Source organism: Uloborus diversus, chromosome 9 (assembly GCF_026930045.1).
Source record: "Uloborus diversus isolate 005 chromosome 9, Udiv.v.3.1, whole genome shotgun sequence".
In the NCBI taxonomy this organism is placed as follows: Eukaryota; Metazoa; Arthropoda; class Arachnida; order Araneae; family Uloboridae; genus Uloborus; species Uloborus diversus.
This window is the reverse complement of record NC_072739.1, coordinates 60,640,079-60,658,917: the sequence shown is the minus strand read 5'-3', so window position 1 is coordinate 60,658,917 and position 18,839 is coordinate 60,640,079. Positions and strand designations below refer to the sequence as shown.

The 18,839-nt window shown below is 33.6% G+C and overlaps 1 protein-coding gene across 1 annotated transcript in view; it reads left to right on the top strand.

Moving 5' to 3' along the window:
- Positions 1 to 18,604, top strand: part of LOC129230256 (probable chitinase 10) — a 75,804-nt gene extending 57,200 nt beyond the window's left edge. The window contains 9 exon segments of the mRNA XM_054864656.1: positions 2,597 to 2,713; positions 3,221 to 3,348; positions 8,081 to 8,134; positions 10,220 to 10,290; positions 12,066 to 12,263; positions 13,371 to 13,545; positions 13,547 to 13,616; positions 17,819 to 17,922; positions 18,448 to 18,604. Coding sequence (XP_054720631.1) covers positions 2,597 to 2,713; positions 3,221 to 3,348; positions 8,081 to 8,134; positions 10,220 to 10,290; positions 12,066 to 12,263; positions 13,371 to 13,545; positions 13,547 to 13,616; positions 17,819 to 17,922; positions 18,448 to 18,604 — 1,074 coding nt within the window.
- The last annotated feature ends 235 nt before the right edge of the window (positions 18,605 to 18,839 follow it).

Sequence of the window (18,839 nt, the reverse complement as noted above, 5' to 3'; positions counted from 1 at the left end):
ATTGATATTTAAGTGATAACATGGAAAATATAGAAACAGTTTTCACATTAATAAGCAAAAAAAAAAAAAAAATTTTTTTTCCTGTTGCCTTGCTCATTTGCATTTGTTCCCCTGTAGGGTGGGAAGGTAAATATTTTTTTGGGTATTTATCCGAAGGCAGGGTAAATCCCCTAGTAATTACGCATTTTGCAGAAAAATTTTAGGTAGTATTAAAAGGTGACTATTTTCTTTTTTAAACGTAAACCCTAAAATAAAAGATTAAAAATTTTAAATGAATTTTAAGTGTTTATGTATATTACGTGTGTGTATATATATATATATATATATATATATATATATATATATGTGTGTGTGATACAGAATACACCTGAACAATTGAACTAAGTTTGGAGGAAATTTCTGCATAAGATATAGGTAAATAAATAGTAATAATAAATTGAGCGACATTTCGTTACATTTTGATGTCATGCAGGGACATATTACTGGGTTATAAAAGACTAGGACCTTAAAAAATTGATGTTTGCTTTTTTTTGTAACCAGTTAAGCTTTTTTTCTTTTTGTAGAATGGCTTTTCATATCTGAAATTTGGCCATCAACGTTGATTAGGCATATCCAACACATTTAATGTGAATATCATATTAGATTGTTAAGCTGTTTCACACAATAATTCTTTAAATATGTGATCAAAATACAATTTTTGGGCAAAAATTTATTGTTTTGTATATGATTGGTTGTATATATACATAATGGAATACATACAGAAAAGTATTTTAGTTGAATATAAATTTTTGAAATAAATACCCGGGTATTTACCCATTTTGGGTATTTACCCGGGTATATACCCTGGGTATTTACCCCTAAAAATAAATACCCGGGTATTTTACATCACTACTCTCACAATCTCTCTTTCTGCAAAAAATATTGCTGATCTTTCGAAATAGATCGAAAACAGAGATCATACGAATTCTGTTGATCTGCACTATTTGCACCATTGGCTTCGTAGTACTTTTTTACATCCTTTAACATAGCAAAGGAAGTATTGTAATCGAAAAAAAAAAAAAAAACTCTCAAAAACTGGCCTTAATTTTCATTTTGCTCGCCCCCGAATGAATGATGAGTTTTTTTTTTTCAACCCGACCGCACGTGGAGACATGCCTAATAACGCATTGACACCCGAAATATCCAGTCTAGTTGTGCACCTCCCTTTTTGGTTCATTCGGATGTTCCAAAGGAGAGGGTCTTTTACACCTTTTTTGGGAGAAATCATTGTTAATTTCAATGCAAACTCAAGTAGTGTTACATATTGGCAAACACGCGGCGATATGGCGCCAAGCTTTTGGTCGCCAAGTTTTGTCGCCAACTTGGTGACGAATTCGGCAGTTTTTCTTTTCTTTTTTTAAAATCTAGTTTCAAATTGGCCACTATTGGCGATATTTAGAGAGTTTCCCATTGAATTACATTAAAATTGCCAATATAGCGAAAATTAATCTGTATAAAACGTTTTTTCACTTCAGATCGCAACAAACTTGGTATGAAAATAATTAAAGTGATTCTTAGCTTCCTCCAAGGCACTATTATCATTAAATTGGCGTTTAAAAAAAAGTCATGTGATGACTTCTTTTCACATCAGCTCGTATCTCTTTATACTGGGGCTGCGTTAGGTTATTTTTTCTTTTTCAGACCCAGTGGCAATCCCCCGTTACGGCATCTAGTCTTTCTTATGTCACCATTAGGACGCAGAGGTCAATGGCACAGGCAAGTTTGACGTCTGTTTTCCCACCAGATGGAGAAACCTGGGATCCCTTCGGTGTGAAACTGCATAAGGGATTTCATTTTACCGAGGCATTCAAAGCCAAACGAATGCTTAAGGGATCTTTTACATGCCGCATAATCATATGACATGGGCGCTGATGATTTTCTGCACCTCGAAAATCCATCGACTGGCCATCGCGGAGGCCTCGTAGAATACGAAGTTTTATTTTCTAGAGGTCCGAGTCGGTTTCAGTGGTCTCGGACCAGGGCACAACTAATGATTTTTAACGCAATATGTATGTTATTAGCAAGGTATGAATCGCCGATATTGTGTAAAATAACAAAGCATTGTATATAATACCGCTTTGTAGGCTAAGTATGAAATATGAGCATTGCTATACATATTTTCCCCAGACATTGTATGTAATGCATAGGATTTCTATATAATGGCAAATTGCACCCAGGCAAAGTATGGAAAAGTATCCTGATAGGGATCCTGATAGGGATCACACAAAATGTCCCTACGGTGGTCCTTATAAGAGAGTTTCAAAAAGCTTGTAAATTTTCAATGGGGCACACCAGGGTTTTGATCTAATCTGTAAAAAAAGAATTATTGCATTTTTTTTAGATTTTTAAGTCAGAACTTAATGGTAGTCACCGCAGCTGGAAACTTCTAAATTTCTGGAAAACATTAGAATTAACTATTCTCCAAAATGTCAATTTCTTCGGGGGAGGGGGGGGGTTGAAAATCCGAGCAATTTTAAAATACCAACTACTTATGATCCTAATTAGGTTGGATTATTGACGTGCTACTATACTAAAATTCCCTATGGTGTATTTTCAGATTTGTCTCAATGTTAGGAACGGTTGGCAAGAAGTGTTTTCGCCAGAAGTTGCCCCCTACGCTTTTCAGGGTAACCAATGGGTAGGATACGACACTGTTAGAAGTACTGAAATCAAGGTAAGCATTGATCATTTTTCTATATTGCATGAATATCAAAACTATTAAAAGGATTTTCTTTTTATAAGATCCTAAAAGGACAAGATAAGCGCTAATCAGTAGATTGTTGATTTGTAATTACTACTTACTTCATCCCATACTACTTGTAAACCACCACAAGCTTAGTGGTACCAATAGAGGTACTGTGACTGACAGTCAGATTGCACTCTGCTGCATAATTAATATGTGTACGAAAACGATAATTTATCTTCTTTAGAACGAAGACGAAGAAGATGATGCATACACATGTGTATATAATTTTATTTAAATAAATGAATGATGTGCAAAATCTATACTGTTCAAAAGTGATTGAAGAATAATTAAAATGTTTCCCTGTAATACAAAAGTTTCTCTTCTATCATGTGTCTTTACGACACACGCTGTTTTTTTTTTTTTTTTCAACTTTCCTTTTCTTTGTGCGATTTTTGAAAAACGTGTTGTCAAAAATTTATTTCTTTATCGTTATAGGCAGAATATATAACGCAGAACAATCTTGGAGGTGCCATGATATGGTCGCTGGACACTGACGATTTCAGAGGTAAATGCCATGGCAATAAGTATCCCCTTCTGACCAAACTCTCTGAGCTGAACAGATAGCTGAACCTCTAAGCTAATGGATTTGGAGAAAGACTTTGGTAGCGTGTATCCCACCCAGCACAGCTATAGGATGTAATTGATTCATCTTCACGAACATGATGAATAAATTGTTATTTGTTACGTTAAATCAGTTGTATATATGTTTGTTGTTTGAATGGTTATTTTGATGTTATTAATGCAAACTGCTTTTCAAAAATTCAAGTGAAGCAATATAACTTTATATCACTTATAGTAGATTTTTTGTGAAATACCATTTTACGCAAAGACGGGGCTTAGTTTCTAAAAGAAAAAGTGCAGGAACGAATGTTCATCAAAGTTCACTTTCATAAGCAAAAAAAGTCTTAATTCCCCGCTTAATAAAAAAGCCCAACTTAAATTAAAGAAAAGTGCAGGAATTGAGATCCCGCGAGCTTCCATGTATACTAAGCACAGGGTAAAGGTATAACTCCTGGAAAATGCATTACAACCAGTCAATCTGGGAATGAATGTAGTCACGGATATAAAAGTAATACCTACCCGCGTAGTAGAATAAGCATACGCTGAATAAGAACACTAGCAGCGCTCCTGGCGGCGAATAGTCGAATTAGCGGTTCCAGCTCAAAATCCATTATGCATTTTGGGAAAAGACCATTTAAAAAACTCACATCATCGATGTAGAAGCAGTGGCGTAACTAGGTGTGGTGGCACTACCCGGGGCGGAGGTCAACTTGCTCCTCCCCCCCTCTACACACAATCCATTAAAATAACAATAAAATTTGCCATTGATTTTTTACTTCCTTTTACAAAAAAAGGAAATATTGTATTCGCGAAAAAAATTTCACCCAAAAATCGGCCTTAAATTCCATTTTGCTCGCCCCCAAATGAATGTTGAGTTTTTTTTTTCAACCTGACCACACGTGTATATGTGCCTAGGAAAGTACAGACACCTGAAAAATCCATTTTGACGATCCCCGAGTTAATTACAACGAGTTTTCTCGTGACGTCTGTATGTACTTATGTATGTGCGTATGTGTGTATGTATGTCGCATAACTCAAGAACGGAATGTCCTAGAAAGTTGAAATTTGGTACGTAGACTCCTAGTGGGGTTTAGTTGTGCACCTTCCTTTTTGGTTGCATTCGTATGCTCCAAAGGGGGTCTTTTGCCCCTTTTTGGGGGGAAATCATTGTTAATTTCGATGTAAACTCAAGTGGTGTTATAATTTAGCGGACACTTGGCAATATATCGCCAGTCTTTTGGTCGCCAAGTTTTGTCGCCAACTTGGCGACAAATTCGGCAATTTTTAAAATTTTTTTTTTAAAATCTGGTTTCAATTTGGCCACTGTTGGTGATATTTAGAGAGTAAACTATTGATTCATATTAAAACTGCCAAAAATGAGAAAATGACATCAAATTGGAGTAAGAGGAAGTTATTTGATGCACCCATCAGCTCGTTTCTTTTTGATTAAATACGAAAAGTATTATGGTAACTCGTCAGTAAAATTTGTTTTGTGATCGAAAACATACAAGCCAAGATTTTTTATACACAAAGTTAATAGGAAATGAAGCAAACTTTTTGTATGCACACATTAAGTAGCACATAAATTTAGCGTCTTAATATATTCGTATATAATTTGACGAAAATGTAATTATTTACAAAGTTCGTTCCCCAGCGAAAGATTTATGGTGTCACAATTTCGAAGCTCCTCTTACATAAGGACTCTTGCCGACTGACATGTTAAATTATGCCTTAAATAATTAACCACTCAATTCAGTTTATATCTATAACATTAAAAGATGTAGGTCAGTGCTTTCAAACTGTGAAGGCACTAAGTTGATTATTGCTCATAATTAATATTATAAATTACGTGGATATTCAAATAAATTATGACAATGTTTAAGTTTTTTAAATGAAATAAGTACTTCTTTTTTTCGGCAAGTTAGTTCTAAGGTAGATGATGGGGCACTTGTAAAAACAACATCGAAAACAAGTGAACAGTTCTTATATCTCCCCCCCCCCTTAATTAATATGAGTGTATATAGTAGGTGCTTAAAGAATGCATAAATATTTACAATTATTATTTTCCTATAATCACATTGCAAACTAATTGCTACTTATTATTATTATTAAATATTTATTTATTTTTTAATTTTTTTATTGTACATTTTTTTCAAATTTTTTTATTTTTATTTATTTCTATTATTTTTATTATTTATTTTTATTTATTTATTTTTATTATACATTTCCTCATTTTTTGTTACGAAATAGTGGATCTACAATTTGGAATTATATAATACTTACAGGAAATAAAAAGACCAAAAACTTTTTTCGTTTAGTTGAAAACTGAAGTTTAAAATCATTTTAAAATACGTTGTCATACATTGAATGAAGTTGAAAAACAGCATACAATTAAAATAATTTTTATAAAATAAAAAAGTATTTGTAATGTGTAGTCTTATGAGTTCTCTTCTTGTCTATGTAACGATCATTACAGGCTACGAGACCTTAAAATTTGACAGTGAACAGTTATAATTGGGAAAAATATTTTCTTAATATCACAATTGCTGCACAATTTAAACTGATGTAACATAGCTTACAATCCCTTCAATGTAACAGGTAAATACGTATATGTTTCATATTAAAGAAATTGCATGGTGCATTTGAGGGGATTCACCGTCACCCTTGGGAGGGGGCACCCTTGCGCACATTATAATTGCATCGGTATCGATTTTGGAGCTCATACCGAGACGAGTTCATTTTATTCTTTTCACTTTGTTGGTACTCTCGGCTTCTATGAGATGACATTTGCCTCCAACTCGGTTATTCACTATTCCATACTGATGAGTCCACAACAAGGACTCTGGATGTGATAAACCAGCTGTTGGTGGTTTAGTACGTAGTTCCGGTTTAGCCTTGGCTTAAGGGCGGCAACTTACTGCTCAATATCCAAGCTTTGCCTTCAATTTACAATCTGAATAAAAACTTTAAGGCCAGTAAACTTTTTTGAGAAATTGTACATATCTTTAACTGATGATCCAAACATACTTTGAGTGAAAATTATTAACCTTAAATACAAGTAGAAAAGACAAAAAAAAAATCATTGGCCATTATTTCATAATTAGAAAATATGACAGATCAGCCATTTGAGCCTGAATAAAATCTTTTAAGGCCAGCATAGAAAAAAGCACAGGAAGAAAAAAATAGAAACATTTAGAAGCTCTTGTAGGAGCTACTTCTTCAAATATTCTAGTTTTCATGGATGAAAAAAGTTTATGACAAAGTTCGAGATCTGTTTTATACCATTCATCTTCGACAGTAGATTTCAGCTTTAGTGATCAAGTAAAATGTGTCTCCCATTTGCATAAAATCGTCTTGCTGAATCACCCAATAAGATCTCGATTGGTTTGAGATCTGGAGTCTTAGCTGGTCGCTTCAAAATTTCAACATTGTTTACTTGGAACCAATTTTTTGTACCGTTACTCGAATGCTAAGATGCATTGTCTTGCTGATATTTCCAATTTTTTCCAGCAATAAACTCAGCATTTGGTTAAAAATGACTTGTGAGGACATTCTGATATGCGTGCGAATTCATTTTACCTGGAACAAACGCAACTGAGGCCATACAATTTCGCCACATAAATAAACCTTCGCATTGTGTTATATATCGTCTGTTGACAAACATTTAAACCTGTCGGCTGAATAAGTTTCCCGGTTGAGAACTTTCCAGTTGATGTTTGCTTGCAAACTCTTCTTTCATCACTAACTTGAGGACAAAGCTTTAGGTCTTCCACCGGTGTTCTTTCTACAATAATTGTCTTTCAATCTTAAATAGATATTGACTACAATCTTCGATATTCCTATTTTATTCGCAATAGGACAGCTAATTATCCCCGTTGAAGAAAAAGCTTCAGTCTGCCTTCTTTCATCATCAGTTAACTTCTTACCTTTCGACATCTCCACAAAGAGCACTAAAACTTCGAAGAAATTAATGAAAAAATTACAAGTTGAAAGGTTTCCACATTTTTATTAACTGCTGTGATATTTATTCCAGTATTTGTACATTTAATTTTTAAGAAATACTGTTGGCCTTAAAGTTGTTACTCAGGCAGAAATACTAACTTTGAATATACCACATTTTTTCTCGTAGTTCCATACTTCACAAAACCTGTCTATTGCGTTATTTTTTACCGATGCACATTAAGAATTAATAATTCAACAATATTAAAAAAATTTTCAATTTCATTTTCCCGTTTCCTCAAATTTTTTTACTAGCCTTAAAGTTTTTACTCAGGTTGTACGAGTTGAAGAGCACCATGACTGTGAATTCTCGCTGACGAGATAAATTTACTTTAACAACCCGTTTGTTGGCACTCTCGTCTTCAATGAGATGGCATCTGCCACCAGCTCGGTTATTCACTATTCCAGACTGATGAGTCCACAACAAGGACGAAACTGCAGTAACTGGATGTGATAACCGAGTTGCTGGGATGTTGGATGCAATTACTTAAAATGAGGAGAAAACTAAATTTTAATTTTTACTACGCAAAAATAATGTCTCACATATTTTTAATGATTGAATAAAATTCAATTTCTGTTATCTTTGGATGGCAAGAGTTTTGATAAGCGATATCTTGTTTCATAAAAGTACCCTTGGTAATTCAACTGTCGTTGGACAGATTTTGAGATGTGAGGAAAATTGTTCTCAAGTGACACCTGTTTTTAATCAAAAAAAAAAGAGTGCTAAGAGAAAAGCTTTAAAAGACGTGTTGGCTCCGATTCCTCAGCGTTGCTGGAAATCAGAAGCAGGTAAGGAACGCTTTTTCTGTCAAATATTTCTTGACGTTGTAAAATTGTTTTAAGAGATTAGAGGAAAATCTCTCTTTTTTTTAAAAATAAATATAAATCAAAGAAAAGAATATTCAAATTGGATGTTGTCGCAAAAAGTATATATGCGATATATCAGAGTTTCTGAAAGTGGAGTCCGAGGACTCTTGCAGGTCTGCGGTGCCTGCAAAAAACTCCCGAATAAATAATCAGAAACCCCTTCAGAACTCTTGGTTACACATATTACCAACCCTAATGTGGCAATTTAGACAGATATGTAAGGACTGATATTGTATTTCTACTCTTTCCAAACACATTATTTCCACAAACTACAATACGTTTATTAATATTAGTAAACTTATAATAGAAATGATTTGATAGCCATTATATCTAAATATAGGTTTTTGAATTAACCTCTACAACCACAGCCAAAAATAATATTGTTTGGTTTTTACTCTTGCTTTTATATAGCCAATTCTAATACACTAATTTATATGCATATAAGGATTGTTATAAAGTCAACTCTTGATGGCTCGAAGACCGAAAAAAACAACAACTAAAACCTTCGAGTTATTAGTAGTTCGAGTTATGGGAAGTTCCAACAGCCTACTCATGAGTTTTGAGATCCAATGAAAACTTCGAGATTAAGGAATATCTGAGCGCAACATGGGTAAGGTTAAGAGTGACTGAAGGGTGAGGAAGCCAAATTTGTAGAAAAAAAGTGTGGCATAATTTATAGACAACCCCTTAAAGTGCTCTTAAATAGTCAGAAATTAGGTCATAGTTGATGGCTTTTTGAATTGTGTTGAAAAAAAAAAAAGCGTGAACTTATCAGAGTACATTTTGCAAAGTTTGGTGCGATTCCTGCTCGACGGAATAATAAGCAAATACGATTTTACGGTAAATATTGCCTAGTTACATAACTCAGTGATTTTAAAATAAAAAATAACTCCACCAGCGGTGCCTACCTGATGGGGAGGGGTCATGGCGCAGACTGCGCCATTGAAATGTTTAGAAAAGGGTGTTTTGAGGGATATTTTTACTTTTTTTGAGAGGCTCTTGATTAAATGTGGAGGATCTTTGCAATATTTAGGGGGGTGCGCCCTTGCTCTTAGGGGGGCACCCCTGACTCCACACATTATAAAAAAAAAAAAACTCGAAAAATTCTTGGAAGACAATAAGCAGCTAATGAACCAAATTTCTTCCAATAACATTTTTGGAAAAATAAAATAAATAAAAATAAAACAGAAAAGTTTCCCACCAAAAAGTTAGTATCATTCCTAAAACTAGCCTGGTATCTTTCTGAAAAAATCAGAAATTTCCCAATCAAAACCAGTCACGTTTCTGGAAAAGCTCAGACACCTTCAGTGATAGCTTACATTCATTAATGCCTTCGTACCTTCTTAATATTACCTGAAAAGCTCCGAAAACAAATCTGGCCAAAGCTAAGATGGAACTGCAAGCAATTTCTTCAGAGCTACAATATCCGGAGACTGTATTTTGTGCTTGATTGGGGCTCAGTCAATCCGGAGAGTCCGTAACTAAGCTGAAAGATAAGCACCTAATAAAGATGCCAACTGTATTTTGCACTAGTAGCTAAAAATGTATTTTAACGCAGTGTGAAAACGGCATTCCTAGAGCTTGTTGTGATTCAGGAAACTTTTTCGCAAAAAAAAACTTTTTTTTTCACAGGAAACTACTGTAAATCCTTGAAATCCCGAAACGTTACCCGGAAGTGATCACATGACTTTTTTTTATTACAGTGCAGTATAGCAGGATCAAAATATCTACTAGAAAAGCTCTCTCTCTTTCTCTGTCACACACACGCACACACCAACAAAATGCACGTTTGTTTACTTCCGGTGTCAATCACAAAATAAACCATAAACTCATTTAAACAACGTTCAGATAATCGTTTAAATAATAAGATCGTTAAGTGACATGATATAGGTAAACAACACTGCTGTTTCTTAATGAATTTCTTTTTATTTTCGCCAAAATATTATGATGAGCATTTTTGAACAAAACTTAAGAGGCTCTACTCATTCTTTTCTTCTTTTATTGCAGAAAAATGATGCTAAAAGAGATTTGCTTGGTAGTGCTTTTATCACTAGCTTTAGCTGCAGCCCAGAGCAGAGGTACGTAAATATTGGTTTTAGAAATTTTAATTAAATAAATAATTTTAAGGTAACTACGTAATATAAATTTAATGCAATTAAAAATACTCCCTCACAATATTGTTTGTAGTTAAAAGAAACACTTCCTTTTTGATGAAAATATGTTGCTTTATTGGAATTGAAAAGAAAAAAATCTTTACTTTGCTACGTATCATTTTTTAAAATTTTGCTTAAATATGAACAAATCAATGAAATGTTTATTCTAAAATATGCATTCCTCCCCCCCCCCCCCGATTGCAACCTTTCAGTTCATGAGAAAATGAATTTTTTTTTTTTTTTTTGTGATAGAATTTAAATTCACCATAGTAGTTTAGGTAAGCATTTTTTAACTTCTCTTCCTAGTTAGTTTTAATTAACTTGGATATGTCAAACAAAGCCTTTTGAAAGCTGTAAAATGCACTTGGTAAAAAACCAGTAAGTTCGTAAAATGTGTTCTGCAACGAAATTTGGGTGAAATGGACTTCGCTTAGCACAGTGTATAGTGCCCGTAGAATCGCTCTTGCAGCTACAAATTATATACATGGGATTGTGATATTTATAAATATTTTAAAATTTTAAAATAAAATGTAAACAAATTTCACTAAATTTAGCTAAAACATTCATTATTTTAAAATTATAAATGTTTTTTTTTTGATACAAAGGCACAATTGCGAAAAAAAAAAAAAAAAATCAGCAAAAAAAAAAAAAAAAAGAAAAAAAAAGAAAATCGAAAAGCTTTAAATTTAAATTGCGAAGCTTTAAAAAACACTTCATGATATTGGCCGTGGTCTAAAGGAAAAAGAAGAAGAACTGAAACGTTCGCTCTTCATATTGATGTCGGCCGTGAAAGCCCTTATGTAGTTTTTAAAAAACTTCATTTATATTTTTTAAAGTTTGCAGTCCAATACAATCAAAATACAGTTGTCATTCTCATTGCTCTGTCATAATTCCGTACCTCATAGCTAGACTAACGTAAGTCACATAATCGCTATCTTACAGGAGAATCGGTAAATGTTTGCCTGTAGTATACAAAGAATATTACTTGCGCTCTTGTAACACTGGTAAATAATTACGAAAATTCTTTTACTTATTTAAGAATGGGGTTGTTTCCTATAGTCAAAAGTACAACTTTTAGTCTCTGAAATTGATATAATAAGGGAAAAAAAACATGGAGTCGGAAAAAACTTTTATTTTCCCAACAGTTATTTTTAATTCAATTTTTTTGAATGTCCGATTTTGAAAATAAGGCATGGTCTTTTTGACGTCACAAGTGACGTCACTTTGGCGGGCTAAATGTTTGCGCTTTGGCTGTCAACCGCGTTGCCAGGATATGGTAATTTGCGCTGTGCGCTAATGGCATCAGTGAATGGTATTTCATCCCTTGTAATAACATGTGCAGAAGCGTAAAAAATGAATTTCAATCTGCGCACAGATTAAAACATTTGTAAAAAAAAAATATACTTTCAGGAATATATTTAACTTTTAAATTATATATATATAAAATATTTAACTATTAAATTATATATAATTTAAATATAAATACTTTCAGAAAAAAATATTTTTTAAAATTTCGAAAAAACCCAATCATGTGGCTCGATGCGGAATGCACTAATGAACATCAAATCACAATTTTTGGACTTACGTCGGTCTGGCTCTGAGATACAGAACTAGAAAACATTATCCTGCAAAATAACAAAGCGTAACTCAAAATACTTTTATACCAATGCTTTTATTTCGTTTATTTACTTCCTTTTCAGACCGCAATAAGCACAAATATAAAGTAGTTTGTTACCTTGGAAGCTGGGCTAACTACCGCCAAGGAGATGCCAAGTTTCTCATAGAGCACATCGATGCCCATCTCTGCACACATCTGATTTATGGCTTCGCCAAACTCGCCAACAACAAGATCGCCGTCTACGATCCATACCTGGATCTTACAGACAACTGGGGACTAGGTTTGTAAAAGCTAATTTTCACTAAACATACGTTACATTAAAATACTTTAAAATAATCAAGATTCTCTATATTTGTAAAAGGTTGTTGGAATCATTACCTTGCACCAACATAGAAAATACTGCTTAGTGTATCAGTATTTTAAGACTGAAAAAAAAAATCGAAACGTTTCTAGAAAATAAAGGGCAGCTGATGTGCCTCATTTCTGTTTAGCAAAAAACAGGAAAGTTTCCCACTATTAATTAGTAACCTTCCTGTAAGTCACCTGGAATCTCTCTGAAACCTCGTCGGCGTCGCTCCTAGCCGTGGGGGAAAACTGATTCTTCTGCGCATGCGCGCCCGAAATAAATCGACGTGAGTGGCCACGCCGGAATCCACTTGACTTTGATTTCAGCGTCACGGCGAAGAGCGACGTCGAAGATCGGCGATTCGCTTCTGGGAAACCAGGGCTTTCAATATATATATAGTAATCCCAGGTCACTTCCTGATTTACTCGAAAAACTCCAAAAGCAAATATGCTAGTAGCTGAGACGTAATTGCAAAGAATTCCTTCGAAGCTACAATATCTGGAGACTGCATTTTGCCCTTGATTGGAGCTCAGTCAATCCGGAAAGACCGTAAGTAAGCTGAAGGAAAAGTACCTAATAAAAAAGCCTAATATTTTTTTTTACACTGGTAACTAAAATTGTTTTTCACTAGATTGTAAAATCGGCGTTCATGGAAACTGTTGCGCTTCAGGAAACTTTTTCGAAAAAAAACTTGTTTTTTACAGGAAACTGGTATAAATCAATGAGGTTCCGAAACATTGCCCGGAAGCAATCAGTGACATTTCAGATTTTTTAATTATTCCGCTGGTATTCAAAGAAAACTCTGTATTAAACACAAAATATCCTTTAAGTTTGAGCTTCTTCTGGCGTACGACTGAAGCAAAGAAGACCGTTTATAATTTGAGACTCATAGCCATAACAGAAACAGTTAAGAGTTTAACTTTGTTTTGTTTTCGAAAAATAGTTAAGGCGGTAGGTATTGCAGAATCTTCTGGCACATATTCACTAGATTCGAAACAGGTAAAAGAATCTTATTTTACTTTATATATTCTTTGCTTACAGGTGCATTTAGTCGATTCAACAATTTAAAAAAACTAAATCCCAATCTGAGCACATTGATTGCTATTGGCGGATGGAACGAGGGTTCCACCAAGTACTCTCAGATGGCGGCAAATGCTGCATCTAGAGCAGAATTCATAAAAAGTGTTATTGAATTCTGTCAGAAGTACGATTTTGATGGATTGGGAGTATCCAGCTAATCGTGGTGGAGTGCCAGCAGATAAACAGAACTTCGTCACTCTTTTGAAGGTATGGGCCGCTCATATGTTACTAGCCATATTATTCTGTTAAAACCAGAAATTGATATTTGTTACCGTCAAGTTAGTAATGGTATACTGCCGTGATTAGCTAAACGGCAGTATCTACAGAAATGAGTTTTTGAGATTTTCAAAAAAACACATTTTGGATTCAATAACAGTAGAGAATTGCTAAAACTAAACTTTTTTTTCGCTTTTTATTTTCAGCAAAAACCAAATAAGTAAGTTCGTACAAAAAAGCTAATGTAAAGCTAATGACAAAAAATGAAGAACAGAAGGAAATTTTGCAGTTATTGCCCTTAACTTGCCCACGACAGTATAAGTTCCTTGGGGTTGAAAAGTACAAATGATTTTTCTTTTAAAGCACGAAATTTCAAAAGAAAAAAATGCGTTCGGGGTTACAAAGAACCCCGTTTTCAATGCAAAAGGATCTGAGCTTGTAGACATAAAGGCATTTAACAAAAGTTCAGAGTTAGAGAAAACTTAAATAGTAAGAGCACGGGATTATCAAACATACTTTGAACGTGAGCAAGAACTAATAATGAATTAAAAAATTTAAAAAAGATATTGACTCTGATTTCTAATCTGATACTAACCAGGAAACATCACGAGTTCAGTAATCATGAAAAAAGTTAAAAATGGTCGCATTCGAAAGAGTATCTTTAGAAAAAAATTTGACCCAAATATTGTGTGCCCTCGTCCTTTTGTTTTTGAGATATGGGGGGTCAAAGTCTGTCGAAATCTTACGAAAATTCGCCAAATTTAAAGACTTGGCAAGAAATGGAAAATACCACGTGATTTCATCGCCTGCGTCTAGCAAGACTCTCATTTCCATTTCTGGTCATCTGCAAAGCGCGTAAACGATGTTTCGAATTAACCCTTTACTTGTGTGGGTAAAATTAAAAAGTAACTATGAAGCCTGTGAAATGGAAACTAGAGAGCTTTATCCAGAGGAGCTACAACTTTATAATGAAATTGAACGTAGGATTTAACTTTGTAATCGTGATAATAATGCATTTCAGAATTTAAGTGCATTTCAAGTGTGTTTTACTTAACTAATTTAAGTTTGTACTCTTGTAATGAAATGTGTTGTAAGTAATTAATAATTATGTACGAGAATTAATATGAATAAGTAAAAAAAACATGCTTATTAAAGCTTATATATTGAAAATAAAATGGATAGTTTTTGATGTTGAAAGAACATGATCATGGATTGTAGTATCCCAGCTCTTATTTATTTTTTCAAAAGTTATTATCATTCATGAAGTTTTATTGTCTGACCACTGCTAGCGAAAATGTTTAATTTAAAATCGAAAAAAATAGTAATTAAAAAAAAAGAAAACAACGGATAGTAAATGTCAAAAATTTGCACAGCAAAACTAACGATGTCGGAAATTACTTCATAACAGATTCTTATCAAAAATTTTACAGTCGACGTTCATTAAAACAACCCTTGTAGTTCGAAAAAGTCTGTCACTGCAACTGAAAGTCGCTATAACGTAAATGCACATCATATTGCATGTTATTTAGTCATTTTTTAAAATACTGAAGTCACTTTTACCAATTATGTTTCACGTTAAAAGGGAATTCAAATTCGAGCAAAATGAAAATTAATACATTTTTTTTTTTTTTATTTGATTTGTTAGAGGGTTTACACATAACTTGAAAACGATACACATAACGAAAAACACACTGAAAATAACTGACAAAAATCGTTTTTTTTTTTTTTTTAATTTGAGAACATGGTTTGAAATCTTTAAAAATGTCGTTTTCTTCGTATTTAGATACTGTTGAAGACTTCAGATTTACGATTTTTCAAAAAAAAAAAAAAAAAGACTTTAAAGTGTGTTTACCGTTTCTCTACGGTTATCATATTTTTTTCAAAACAGTTTCATCATCGAATAAACTCTTTCAGTGGAAATATGTCACCCGCAGAAGCATAAAAGTTTTAAACATCAGTTTTTTAACAGTCTTAAGAATAACAAAAAATTCCATTGTTTTTACAATAAAATAAAACAAATATTTCGGGCTGTGGCGTTTTCCCCTATACAGTTGCACGTTAATATCCCGGAACACTAGCCCCTAAAAATTTCAATGCCGCAGTCTGTGCCACGACACCCCGCACCATGGTAGTCACCCCGAGTAAAGAATTCATGCGATATTTCTCACGCGCTTTGGTGGTGACCAAATATGGAAGTGAAATGTCTTGTCAGATGCAGATGTTGAATTCGCGCCGTACCTTCCATTTCTGAACAAAACTCGCTAAATTTGGCGCCTTTACTAAAAATTTCGGCAATTTTTAAGACATCATATTTCGATAACGTGGTCACGAGGGCACGTAGTTTCAGTGCCATAAACATGTTTTCCAATGCTCTTTCGAATGCCACCAATTTGGAATTTTTTTGAATTTCCTTGATCGTGATGTTTCCTGGTAAGAGGAATCTCACACATGTCAGAATACATACAAAATTTTAACACATTTAACTTTTTTCTAGATATCATGGAAAAAATGGAAAAGGAAAGACATTCACAATTTTTAACTACTAAGTTTAGCTGGTTTCAAAACTCTAATCGAGAGAAAAAATTGAAAATAATTTTAAAAATATTTCTCATACATTAAAATCATTTACAAGTATTTAATTTGTTAACTAGAAACTGAGAACAGATAACGTTTTAAATCATGAAGCTTCTCTAATAATTATATGCCCAATCATGTTTTTTGTTGCCCAATTTTGCAATGAAGGATAGCAAATACCTGACAAATGAAAGTTGTAATGTTATATGCTTTATAGAATATTTCAAATAAGGGCAAGATGTGAGGCAAGCTTTACATTTTCTGATAAAACCGGTTTCTTAAGTATTGTTTTAACTATATCATTTTCAGGTGCTGATAACGAGTATTTACCCTTTCTGCTGAAATTAATCGAATACTTCTTTAAATTCTTTTTAGATTTTTTAAAAACTTTTTTTTTTTTTTTTTTTTTGTAAACTCGGATACCAATTCTGTCGTCAAGCTCATGGTATGAAGGGAAAAAAAATGAATGAAAGCAAAGGAACTTTTTAGAAGTTTTTTTGCTGCGAACATACTGACAATGTAAATAAAACAACCTGTCTATAGTACAGTACCTATCGAACTGTAAAGTAGACCGGGGCACGTTTACGAGGATTTTTTTCAATGAATTTTCTAAATTTTATGTGTTAACTTAGGAAATTTTAGACATTGCGATTTTATGAAGCAGTTAATGGAGTCAAAATTGGTATATTCAGTTGTTGCTCAGTTTGTATTTTTAACCGTTAAAAAAAATTATTTTTGAGCCCAAGTCGGTTGCGTAAACGTGCCCTGGACACGGGGCGCGTTTACGCATATTTATTTTTACACCTAACGGGGTTCTGTTAGTGTTTCGAACATAATGTCTTACCATCGTTAAAATAAAACAAATTTATTACAGACTGAATAGTGTATAAAGTAAAAGCTGAATGTGCATGAAGACAGCACTATATGATTGTAACTTATAAAATACGAATTTGAAACTCGATTAAAAATTAAATGGTGATTTTCAAAATAAAATAGCCTGAAAATACTTAAGAGTGTTGAGTCAGTTTGGAGCGAAAAAAATAGTCAGGGCACGTTTAGAAGTAAGCCACAGTAAGATCGTGCGTAAAGGTGCTCAGACGTCAACACGTAAACTTGCCCCGTCGCCAAGTTTGGATTTATTTTTACCGTGCAAGAAAATTCAATAACATTTCAGTTCATACAGATACAATTCTCAAAAAAGGATAAATTTTTGCTAATTTTTATATAATTGTTCTTTCTTAACTAAGTATTATTTATTCACAATAAGCTTCAAAACGTTCAACTTAAAATTTACTCCACTTGGTAAAAAACATATTTTTCTATCCGCATGGTAAACCGAAGCTCGACTGATGCTCAAAAACTTGTGAGGATATTTGCTGGGAAGCAGCATCAATCTCTTATGACGGTCTGCTCTCCAGTTATAATTCGTTTTGAAAAAAGGGCATTGAGTAAATGTGCCTCAAGCGTAAATGTGCCCCGGTCTACAGTACTATTTCGGGGTAAAAATTCTTTGGTACTTCGTTAGTTTTAGAGTTTACCTTTCAGTGAAATGCTATGTTTAAAACAACAGGTAATATGTATCTACTGCTATACTTCATTCGGTTCGTTCAATTTTCTAGGAACTGAAAGAAGCCTTTGCACCTCACGGACTCATCCTCTCTGCAGCAGTCGCCGCAGGAAAGTCAACGATGGACACTGCCTATGATATCGCAGGGGTCGCTAAGTGAGTTGAATACACGTTTTAAAAGAAAAAAAATGAATCGTAATATTGACGTAACTCAATCAAGATTTCAAAATAAGCAAATAGAAAAAGAATTTAAAAAAAAAATGTTTGTCGTAATTACACCCGATAGAAGTGAAGCTTTTATCATTTCTTTTTGTTTTTTTTAACTTCTGAACTGTCACTTCACTCGCACGTTTCCTCAAATGCTAAGCGCTTGTTCTTTCCGCGCCCGACTTAGACATATTCACAACAAAACTGTATATTTCAATGATGAAAAGAAGTTATAAACAACGAGAAAACTAAGAAATTCTCGAAAACTGCTGTTTAATTATTGCCAATTGCAATGAAAAAATAGTAGTTATCAGATTAATTATGTAAAAAAAAGTTTAACAAACGAATTTCAAGGCTGAACTTAAGTAATGTGGAGTACGCTTTTAAACTGATGACTTCCGAAGTGATGATATTCGGTTGCTAATGTGAGTTGGTGGCATTCGATTGCTAATGTGAACTGATTTTTGATGTCAGGTACTTGGACTTCATTAACGTCATGGCTTACGATTTACATGGCTCATGGGAGAAGCAGGCAGGGCACAATGCACCACTCTACGCCAGACCAGAAGAATCGGAAAATGAAAAAACTTTGAATGTCGTAAGTTGTCCTGCAATATTTTATCTGGATTAGTACCCATGCTAATTTCACTATGAAGCTTTGAAAATATTTCATAAATAGTTCAAAAGTCGATTTTTTTTCGTGATAAGCGTACGGAAATTTTGCATTAAATTGGTTCTCGTAAACCCATAAAGTAATCCAATCTATTTCCTATCGGCTGTTTCGTACTTCAAATGCTGTTTTTTATTTGGTGTATTATTGAGTAAAACGTTGACACAAATGTTATTTTCTAATTTTACAACGGAAA